Source organism: Lytechinus pictus, chromosome 5, assembly GCF_037042905.1.
Source record: "Lytechinus pictus isolate F3 Inbred chromosome 5, Lp3.0, whole genome shotgun sequence".
NCBI classification, from domain to species: Eukaryota; Metazoa; Echinodermata; class Echinoidea; order Temnopleuroida; family Toxopneustidae; genus Lytechinus; species Lytechinus pictus.
In genome coordinates this window covers 15,995,725-16,006,894 of record NC_087249.1, presented here as the reverse complement: position 1 = coordinate 16,006,894, position 11,170 = coordinate 15,995,725, and the positions used below count along the sequence as shown (strand labels likewise).

The following is an 11,170-nucleotide window of genomic DNA, read 5'->3' as shown; positions in this document are numbered from 1 at the left end:
AGAACAACTTCTGGTGTCTATGTGATCATAATTATGGTACAAAACCAGGAGAATGAGGGAAGCGACGCTTCGATTGATGTCTTTTGAGGGAGTGTTCGTTTGTGGGTGGGTGTGTGCCTGTACGCGCTTGCAAATTAATGCGAGAGTGTGTAGGTCCATGGTTTGTACACTGAGGGATACTTAAAAGCCTTGTGAACACACTCAGCAGATCAGTATTTTTGTACATACTAACATAAAATTGATGACATGGAGACAAATGCTGGAATGTGCAAGAAATCGCATGTTTAATTATAATAATGTATACTTTCGATAAAACCATCCACGTACATGTACCTCAATCGCAATGATTCTCAACCTCTTAAAGCCAGCTAATTTGGGCAGAGAATCATTTCAATTCAATACGACAATATCATAATTTTTTTTTCAAAATCGGTTAGATTGAAGCCTTTGATTGGCATAAAATTCTAATTTCATATTTATTTGTTCTTCAAAAAACAGGGCACATAGACATGTTAAATGAGGGAATTGGAAAGCCCGATTGTCAGACATGAATAAATAAACAATGATAAGAACATAATAAGATGCTTAAAATCGCACACAGTGCTGACAAAATGTTACAAGACATATATGGACACATAATCACTTAAATAGGACACAGAGACTCGTCTGGGTTTGAAAAATATGAATAAGTTATACCTCGGTCACATTTGCTCTACGGCGGCCATACGGCGAGTCGAAAACAGGCGTTTTAATTTTTTTCTACCATAGCTACATATAGGTGGTATGAATAATAATGAATAAAACGGCTGTTTTGACTCACCGTACGGCCGCCGTAGAGCAAATGTGACCGAGGTATTAGTGATCCAAATCTTCAGGCAGGCCCTGAAAACATATGCACTGTTATTTGCACAAAAGGGCTCTCGACTAAGTCCCCTATTAAATTCAGTTTTTATAATGAACGATTGTGGTTCAAAATATGACATGAACCTGAATCATGCATTAAATTGCATTCTTTACGATATTATCATCCTTTAGTATAATACCGACCTTTCTCGCCCACGAAGACGTAATGAAATATATTACAATGAGATTATGGAGATTGTAAACACCAATGCACATTTGTCATATTTCAATTTAAAAACTAGCACACAATTGTTGATTGAAATTTGAAATACTGTTTAAGAAACGCAGGTAAACCCTTACATGCAATAAAGCTACATTGCATATATTGACCATGTTGATCATTGTAATTACTATCATCATTGAAATTCATAATCTGCAGAACTGCATGGAACGGGTTTCAACCCACGCAGAATGAATTTAATCAAAACAAAGAGATTCGGGATATTGTAGATGCATGTATACCTTCTCGTGTTATGTAGAGCCGTGCAAATTTATTCATTTGATGGTGTCTCTTATTTCTATTAACAAAGTCTAATGCCATGATCGCAACCAAGATGAAACAGACTTGGGCGCGACCAAAAGGTATTAGCTTATTTCTAATGGCATGCCCTCGGTTAGGAAGTCGTTGGTATCGTTGGTGTGACTGTAGCACCAAGGTCCCGTTTCACAAAGCCGTGTTAGAATAACAAATGCCCAATATCTATAGCAAAATTCATTATTAGCCAATCAAATCGAAGAATTTCAGTAGCTTTAAAGTGTTATTGCAAATGTGTTATTATAACATGTTTTATGAAACGGGCCCCAGGTCTGATCACTATATGCAACAAATTCGTGCTGATCAGGGTGATTTCACACATTACAAATAATAATCCGTTAATGTTTTAGAAATCTTCAGCGATTAGTTTTATCCACCGAGGTACAAATAACCTTACAGCTACAGTGAAACTTCATTTCCACATATAAAATCAATCAATCAATTCTGAATGCTCATTTTTTTGTTATTGAATGCGGACATCGTTTCATCAGCATCTGCCTAGGTGCTGGGTTTGGTTACCAGTGAAACAAAACTGGACTTCTTATGTTGTTGTAATTCCTGATTCTAAACACCGAAATAAAGTGGCGTAACAGGTGTTTACTATAAAATGAAGTGGCGAAGCAAAAAAGCAAAAGTTGTATAAGCTTCCGGCCCGTTCTTGCAGAATGTTGCCAATGTTTTTACTACTTAAGTATTGGAAATTTATCTCCAATCTCAGCAAAATCGTTGGCATCAACGTCCATGAAATTGATTTTGTCATCTGGAAAAAATGGATTTGATTTGATCAACTCCACAAAAAGAGACTCCCGCTTGAGCGCGCAAGCTTGGTGTGCGTTTGGGTGTAAGGGTGTTTGTAAGCGTAGAGGGGATTGAAAGGTCCATCAATAAGCTAATAGGAAAATATAATGGCTAAGAACATATATCATTTTGGATGGGCACCTTCGGCCTACAGTGGTTAACTATTCAACATTGCTCAAAAACTAGAAAATATCAGAATTATTGCTTTACCAGACTTGCAGTGAGGTTGATAATCGTTCACATTAGAAGTAATGACAGCGTAGTATTATGCAGTGACATTTAGTGATGCACTTGGAAAATGTCAAAAATCCAGAGGGAATCAATGATAAAACTCGTTCGTACTTGATATTAGAGGAGCTTATCGGATGAACTTATCCCACCCGAGGGGACGACAAAATAAATAACCTGCTATAAGATTACCGCCCAAGATCGAACTAGATAAAAAAAAAAACAGACATCGCCTTTGAAATTTGCACCAGGACTGTTTGATGTATCGATATAAGTAGGCCTATTCATGGTTAGCCCCACCTTAGTCGACCTTTATCCCTACGCAGCAATGGACTTTAATGAACTGGTGTTGGACCTCAGACGTGACGCTGTCGACGACTACGGCTGGAACCAATCTGGTCACCTCTTGACAGATGACATTACTGACGGTTGGAGATTGGGTGTATTGGCAACTCTCGGTCAGCAACCATTGTCTCGAATCACTTAGCTGTTGATGAACATGAAGAGGGAAAGTGGGAAAATGAAAAAAAACACGGTAGAATCGTATCAGTGGGTTTCAATTGCAATGATGGATCAAAAGATTTTTTTTTCAAAATGGGCTCACGACAAACAACATTTTAATTTATGCATCTCTCCCACTTTAAAAGAAGTGTTAACATGATAATAATTTGCTCAGTGGCCTTTGATGGTTATAAAAGTATGTGATGCCGCTACTTTAATTTGAAATTTGAAAAGTGCTGTGTTTTGAAAAATATTGAGAATAGTTCCTGTTGTATCTGAGTATAAAACTGGCAAATAATGGCTATCACGAAAAATATTTCAAAGCTGCATTTCTTTCCTATTACAGTTTGACAATTTATTAAATCAACGTTCAGTGAAACTGACACATTTTAAAGAAGATACTGTTTCATTACATTTGGTCGTGATTTAGTTGTTATTAGTTGCGGTTCACGTGCGATCAATCGACGAATTTCAAAATATTATATTTCAAATATATTTTATTACATTTTTGCTTGTCCCAGTAAAAATACGCATTATGTTCTAAAAGGCAACATACATTGCAAAGGTGTCTCTCTTTCTGTCACTGGCTATAGCTCTGATTCCAATTTTTCACATATTTGATCATTGCGGTATCGAACATGACTTCAAAACGAATGGGTTATATTTCAATTTACATCCCTTTCATGTGGATAACCTATGGGATGTCGAGTTATTTATCTCAATATGCCAGTGAATTCCAACTACCCAAACACAATCATACCTGCACCATTTGAACGAGTTGATCATCGGCATTGATCGCAAGCATGACATCTTCCCATTGCTCGTTTCTCGGGCATACGTAGCTTAGCGATCGTTTTGATCTGGCGCCATCACTCGTCCTCTTGGAAAGAATCGACGGGCTGTCTGGATTGCTGTCGTTGGGAATTGGGGGTAACTGATCTCTCCTACGAAAGAATCTAGGCAGAACAAAAATATCGAAATGCGATCATCTGGAGTTTTAGGTATGAATTATATTTCTCTCAAAGTTTATTGAAAAGCGGTAATACCTATCTGTCTCACTCGCCTTGAAAACACGTTTTGGGGTCAATTTGTGTGTGTGATTTTTTATTTTTTTATTAGAGGCATGAGGTAAGTAGCAGTTTTGAAAGGGTTCAAATCATGCTATCCTGTGTTATGCTTATTTTGTCCAGAAACGACAATGTCGGAAAATATTGATTTGACAGAATTGGAGAGTGAATAAATATCCAGACCCGAAACAGACAAATTAATGGATATGTATAAAAATAAACATTTTGTTTTCTGGAAGTTTCTTTCTCATCGGTAACATATTATCAATAAAGAATTTGGAGACGTTGGCGGCGGAAGCATAAAAATTGAGGGGGGGGGACGAAAAAAAAAATTCTCCTACATTTTCCCAGTCGGCTGCTAAAAGCTGATTTCGTTTATATTTTTGTTTACGGGGTAGTCCACACTAAGGTCTGAAGTTTTAACAGCATCTTAATTTTCCTTACAAACGAGATGAGATATCTTATAAGGCAGGCGCATTACAGGATTTTGCACCCCGTGGGCCCTATCTGATTTTGGCGCCCGTATGTACTTTTCGAAAAATGGCGCCCCCATGAACATGAATGATGAACAGGATCTAAACAAACATTCTATACAAGCGCGAAGGGCGAGCTGAAAAAAAATGATATTCTGACCTAAAATTTGGGCATTTTAAGCACTTTTGGTCAACAAGCAGGATGGGTATTTAACTAAAAATTTTATGCGAACGCGAAGCACAAGCTGACCTTGTTTTGATATTCTGACCTAAAATATAGACATTGTAAGCACTTATGGTAATCATGAACAGAAAGGGTATCGAACTAAACATTAAGAGCACGAAGAGCGAGCTGAATTTTTTTGTTATTCCAACCAAAGACTGAACCTTCTAAGCACTCGAGCAGGATGGTTATCTATCTAAACAATTCATGCGAGCGCAAAGCTCGAGCTGATTTTTTTTTGTATTCTGAACTAACATTTGGACATTCTAAGCACTTTCGGTAATCATGAACAAAATGAGTATTTAAACATTTTAAGCGAGCGCGTAGCTCGAACTGAAAATTTTTGATATTCCGACCCAAAATTTTGACATTTTCAGCACTTTTGGTAATCATGGATAAAATGGCTATCTAATTACACATTTGATATTCCAAACCCAGACCTAAAGCACTTTTTGTGACCATGAACGCGACGGGTATTATCTAAACAATTGATGCGAGCGCGAAGTGCGAGCTAAAAAAATGATATTCTGACCCAAAAGCTTGGATTCTAAGCACTTTTTGATGAACAGGATGGCCATTTAAAGGCATTGTTTAACTTTGTGAGCAGCCGATTAAAAAAATTATCAAACCAAGATGAAACATGTGTACAAGTGCATGTATTAGAACTAATAAACCCTGAAAACAACCATTATTGAGAATGAAAAGCTAAAACTACAAGGCAAACCCCGATTTCGTAAATAGGCGTCTTATAGACGCCTAAATAGTACACATAAGTGTATGGGATGAAATTAAGATGGTGTTCTCGGTCACTTTATATTTCAATTTTTGAAGCACTAAATAATTATTTTCGAACGCAATTTTTTCTGGGCTTCATTTTTGTAACATATCACAGACACAGGTGACAAGTGTGACCTTCTAGCTCAGATTTTTTAAAAGTCAAACCAATGTTAACCAATCACTTTAACTAAAAAATCGATGAAAATAAGTTATACACTACTTGAAACGGTTACACTTGAATTACTGCATTATTGCATTATGAGGGTAATAAATAAATCCCGTTCGCCCTTGGAAGCATGGGTGTAGTGTCGCCGCCAAAATATTTATTGACATTAGGTTCTAATTATAATGGAAATATTTCACCTAAATCTTCTTCATTTTGGTGCGAAAAAAACCTTTTTGGTTGTCAATTTTTTTATGGAACAAAGTCGCATTGCAAGTGAGTTTAAAATTTTTGTATTTTCCAGAGTAAAAAAACTGTCATTTTTTACTGTTGTAAGTAGGTTTTGATATATCTTGTTTCAGCTGTTTAGTTTACTTGTTATCCTTTTTCTTATCGTTCTTTCTTCCTTCCCTTTTTCCTTTCTTTTTTTCTTTCTTTCTTCCTTCATTTCTTCTTCCTTTCTTTCGTCCTTTTTTTTTTTTTTTGGGGGGGGGGGAACTCTCCCCTCCCCCTAAAATGTAGGGGGAGGGGGACGTGTCCCCCCCCCCCTGCTTCCGCCGCATATGTTTGGAGATATTTATTTCTGACAGAAGTGGCACTCGGTTTTTTTATAATAGTTACAAAGAGTTCAAATATCGGTAGCTTCTTATAGCTCCTGGCGTTTTCAGGTTTAAAGCAATTGCATTTTTGTGATAAATTTCGATTCGGAATACACTTTGGGTGATTGCTAAACATAAATATACGCGAAATAGAAAATAATAAAATGAATGAGAACACATTTATTGCCCTTAAATACCAGATACAGATTTTTTTTTTATTATACGTATAACTTAATATTTATTTGTCATTGCCCAATAGCTTACCAAAGTTATTGTGAGAATACAGTACGCATATTTTTTTCATGATGCACCGAAATACTCTTGTGTTTAGATGCACCCTATAGTTGTAAATTAACCCTCAAACGAATAACCAAATTAGATGGAGTGTAAATAATAAATGATAATGGCGCCTTATGTTATTACCTGCTGTAGTACGTTCGTGCTATAAACTCCTGTTCTTCTGTGAGTTGTATAATTGGGAAATCATCATGATGATATCTTGATGATGATAATTTGGACGAGGAGATTGGTGACGATGAGGCGGGTAACCAAAAGGGTGGGAAGCGAAGACCACTTGCAGAGTTCTGGTTAATAAAAGGCCACGTGGAATCCGGCAAAATTGAATCACGTTGGAATTTATTCTGTAAATGAGAAGATAAAATGGGAGATATAGAGTGAGGTATGACAATGATAATATGACACAAGGCTTTTTTTGTATGGAATTTCAGAAACAGGGAGAACAATAGAAGAAAAGATTTACGGCCATGATTTTAAGAAAAAAACACACAGATATTTCGGCCTTCTTCCTCTTTAATTCCTTAGTTCTGTTATTCCATGTAGTAAATGTCAATTAATATGTATTTTATCCTAGACTTATCGCTATTATAGATATATTTTTATTTATTTCGTGATATGTGTATGCTATAATTGTAACGTGCATTGAAATATGAGTGAAATGCGCTTTATAAATGTAACTTGTATTGCATAAAAGGACTTGTAGGTATCTAAGATCGGTCCTGATAAGGATCCTACAAAAATCGTTTTGGCGACGATTCATTTAAAATTAATTATTATGAGATTCTAACCCAATAACAGTATATAGTAAAAAGTGATAAAATATTGAATATGTAATGAGGCGAAGGAGAAGACTGTGGAGCCCCCCCCCCATGAAAACAAACAAACAAAACAAACAAACAAATAAACAAGAAAAGGGAATTATGATCGTCTCTATATCATGTACATGTCAGATTAATGTAACGACGGTGTGACATTCTTTTCTGATCACGAACTTACTTGTTCTTGTTTTCCTTGACATAATTTCTCAGGTTGAATCACATATTTAAGACAGGTGTTAATGCTACAACATGTGGTGGGATCGCATTGGGGCATACTTGTTGAAGCCGACTCAGATGTTGTATGTCGGAAGGTGGTTCGTGCGCCGGTTCGACGTCGCCGTGCTATCCTATACGCGTGGACGTGTCGTGAAGCAAACAAGGTCAGGAGAGAGAGAAGGAGGATATTTGTGGCGACATTCATCGTCTCCTATGAGACGTTATTGCTGGAAATTAAGTCAAAAGAAAGAACAGAAACCAAAAAAACATTATTAACAATAACAAAGGAGAGAAATATCCAAGATGAATAAGTGTCAAATCAATAATAAAACATAGGACGGGCGTTTAAAGTCTTGCAAACGTAAAGAAAAGGAATGATATGGTCATCATTCATCAAGTTACGCCAACAATTTAATGAAGGATAGCCATGTGAAGGAAAACAGTTCTCTCTCCAAGATCACCCAAAAACTTTCGTATTAAATTTGTTGATTTATCATGTGATTTCAGCGAAGTAAATTTGGAATTAGATTATTTTTTTCTGATTGATTGATTGCAAATAAAGCAATTTTGCCTTGATCTGCCATCTATTTATCTACGTGTAATAATTGCCATGGTTATATTCACTTACGCTTTGCTCTCCAGCAGCACCTTCAACGAAGATCCCGCCGTTACTCATTGTTTACGACACATTAATCATCCCTGTATCCTAGATAACAATTTTATAATGCCCTGGGTAATGTTTCAAAGAAATTGCAGGTAGATTGGGGGTGAAACGGGGAAAACTAAGCATGATTTAATGAAAATGACATGAAATTTGCTGCAAGATAAAAACTCTCTATCCATGTTAATGTGAGTACTTTGATGGGTGTCATTGCGTGTTAGGCTTCCTTTGAATTCAATTTAAAGAGTGTCAGGTTAAATTGGGTTCGCCTCGAAACGTTCCAGTGGTTTCAGGAGTCGCCTAGACAAACGTCAAAGGACCAAAGGATTCAATTCAATTTTTAGGGTGGAGTTGCAGGCCTAGGTGGGAGGGGGCCGGTCATACCAAGGAAATTAATATTGAATGACTACTTCTTAAGCTAAAAACCGGGAGCGGTCACTTCGTGGTAAAGCGCCTCCGCCTCATCATCGGGTGGTCGCGGGTTTGACGCCCAACCAATTCACACCAAAATTTGGAAAACTGGACCTCATGCGCTCGACTATTGAGAATTGAGAAGGGTTATACATGTAATAGCATATTAAGTTATGGAGGGCATGCTTCAAATTAAAACAATAATTGAAGTGGCTACCCTTGGTATATAATCATGATCCAAAGCTTGAATCAGATTATGTGGAATGGAGAATATTTCTCTTTAAAAACAAGAATGGCACAGGTTTAAAGAAACTTTGATGAAAATTAAAACTGCGTACAACTGAATCAAATTGCTTCACTGCCGAAAGATCACCATTTTCGATGATCATTAGAGCCAATCACTCGGCTGAGCCGGCTCTAATAGTAGCACCGTAGACATTGTGTGGAAGCACAAATAATTGATAGTACTTTCGAGTTACGGCACCGTCTCACCAGCTCACCTGCAAACCGACTCCAGATTGGTCCTAAATACTACGTACGTTCGATGCCATGCACTCGCTCTTCGATTCGTTGGTATGACTGAAGCATGTGTCGTGTTCGGCCTAATCGATATACATGTGTTTCTATAATACTAAATACACTCATTAACTCTCAGACTATATTATCGATTGGAAAGTAATAGCGCGGTTGATTCATTCGACCTTGAGAGGATACGGGTATGAATGTACTACACCAACTCGGACCTGTAACAAACTTTCAGACCCACATCACACCAATGAAACCGACTCCAAAATGACGTACCAGTTACGAAATGAAGCCGTGGCAGATGCAGCTTTCGCCAATAGAGGGGGGGGGGGGGGCTGAAAAATACTTTCACCAACATCCTCCCGATCGGCTGTTTTTGTTCGTTTATTCTTACAAAAAATGGGTATGTCATAAAGCAAATAAATGATGCGAGCGCAAAATGCGAAGAAGACGTGGGTTTACGTCGAAAATTTGGACTTGGAAATAAATTTTGTTGGAACTTTAACAATGCATTACCTCTTTGCCTCTTATCTCATCTGTGTCCAACATGCAAAATGTAATATCATTATATAGTTATATATATACTTCGAAGCAATCTTTTTAAATCAAAGTGTGTTACCGATTAATTTGAGCGCAAAGCGTGAGCTGAAATTGTCGACATTATGACCTGAAAAGGGATTGGGTTAGGACCGTTTGCAGTTACTCATGAAGAAAATGCATATGCAATTTTTGACACTCTGACCTAAAAGGCAGGACTATTTGTAGTGACTCATAAAGAAATACATATCTCAACAATAAAATAGTCTGATTGCGCAGCGCGAGCTGGAAAACATGGGTATTTCTACCTAGAACCTTGACCTTTTAAGCATTATTTTAACCATGAACAGGATGGGTATGAATCTAAACAAACGATGCGAATAACGAGCTGATTTTTTTTTATATTCCGACCTGAAAACCTGAACAGTTTAAGCACGTTTTTGTTAAAGAATTAATTTATCTCAATGAAAATAGTATAATAAAATATTTGAGATAGGTCTACTGACCTGAAGAGGGGCATTTCAAGGACTAGCTATTTTTGAAAATTCGTGAAGGGGATACGTATCTCGTTAATCCAATAATGCAAGCTCGTAGCGCGAGCTAAAATATATGATATTCAACATTTTATTTAATATCTAGATGCGTATCTCGCTGACACAAAATAATGAAAACTCGAATAGCGAGCTTATTGACTTAAAAACATGATATTTTAGGTCCCATTCTCTTGAGCAAACTGTTATCTCACTCGCGAGCGAAATTTTTAGTTTTATATAATCACCAGAAGTTTTTTTTTAATTTCTAATTATGTCCTTCCTCTTTTTTGTTCACCTTCCTCTTTATCCTTTTTTTCCTTTCCTCCCACCTTCCATTTTTTTTTTTCGTTTTCCTCCTTTTTTGCGCAGTCAATAGGGGGGCCCGCGACCCCATCGGCCCCCTGGAACCGCCTACCTTTATTGAAATGGGGTCGATAACGTTGATGTGACTGTAACATCACTTTGAACTCTATGAATACAAGTTAAGTGAGTTAAACGTTGGTTTCCGACTCACCCTAGAGCTACGCAACCAATAACAGAAAATCGCATTCTGAGTGATATCAAACTATTCTTCATTTTGTTTGGTCGTTCCAGATCTGTTTGTGATTCAGGTTGAGATTAGTTTATTTGTGTCCAAATACCGTTAATAATTTTTCATTGCAATATTTTTTATAGAGGGAGAGAAAAACGGAATCTTCTAACACATGATAAAAATACATTTCTTGTTTTCTCTCTCCAAATGACTTATACTTCCCCTTGCTAATGACCTAGTGCTCCTTGTATGCAGGTGAGTGGGTGACCTGGAGAAAGAAGCTTGGGGCTTATTCTTATGTCTAATGAATTATATGGATGGTTAATCACGTGCCAGATATCGATATAAGATCCCTCTGAGGCTCACTTCTTTC

At 37.1% G+C, this 11,170-nt stretch overlaps 1 protein-coding gene across 3 annotated transcripts; it reads right to left on the bottom strand.

The window, feature by feature from the left end:
• Positions 1 to 260: 260 nt before the first annotated feature.
• Positions 261 to 7,839, bottom strand: LOC129262363 (uncharacterized). Of its 3 annotated transcripts, none has more exons than XR_010293659.1 (5): positions 7,561 to 7,827; positions 6,691 to 6,908; positions 3,726 to 3,921; positions 1,057 to 2,951; positions 261 to 712 (listed from the first exon to the last, which is right to left on the bottom strand). XR_010293659.1 is itself a non-coding variant. In XM_054900473.2 (4 exons), the coding sequence occupies exons 1-4, from the start codon at positions 7,801 to 7,803 to the stop codon at positions 2,766 to 2,768; spliced, it is 843 nt and encodes a 280-aa protein (XP_054756448.1). In that variant the 5' UTR covers positions 7,804 to 7,839; the 3' UTR covers positions 261 to 2,765. The 3 variants fall into 3 exon arrangements, 1 of the variants encoding a protein (XP_054756448.1); XR_010293660.1 differs by having other exon boundaries at positions 261 to 696; positions 1,512 to 2,951; XM_054900473.2 differs by having other exon boundaries at positions 261 to 2,951; positions 7,561 to 7,839.
• Between the last annotated feature and the right edge of the window lie 3,331 nt (positions 7,840 to 11,170).

What these genes read in the sequence shown, in the direction of transcription:
- LOC129262363 (XM_054900473.2), bottom strand. Translation starts at nt 7,803, where the DNA reads ATGAATGTCGCCACAAATATCCTCCTTCTCTCTCTCCTGACCTTGTTT. An exon ending in GCACGAACGTACTACAGCAG is followed by an intron (nt 3,922 to 6,690) that starts GTAATAACATAA and finishes TGTTCTGCCTAG; the next exon opens with ATTCTTTCGTAGGAGAGATC. An exon ending in AACTCGTTCAAATGGTGCAG is followed by an intron (nt 2,952 to 3,725) that starts GTATGATTGTGT and finishes GTTCATCAACAG; the next exon opens with CTAAGTGATTCGAGACAATG.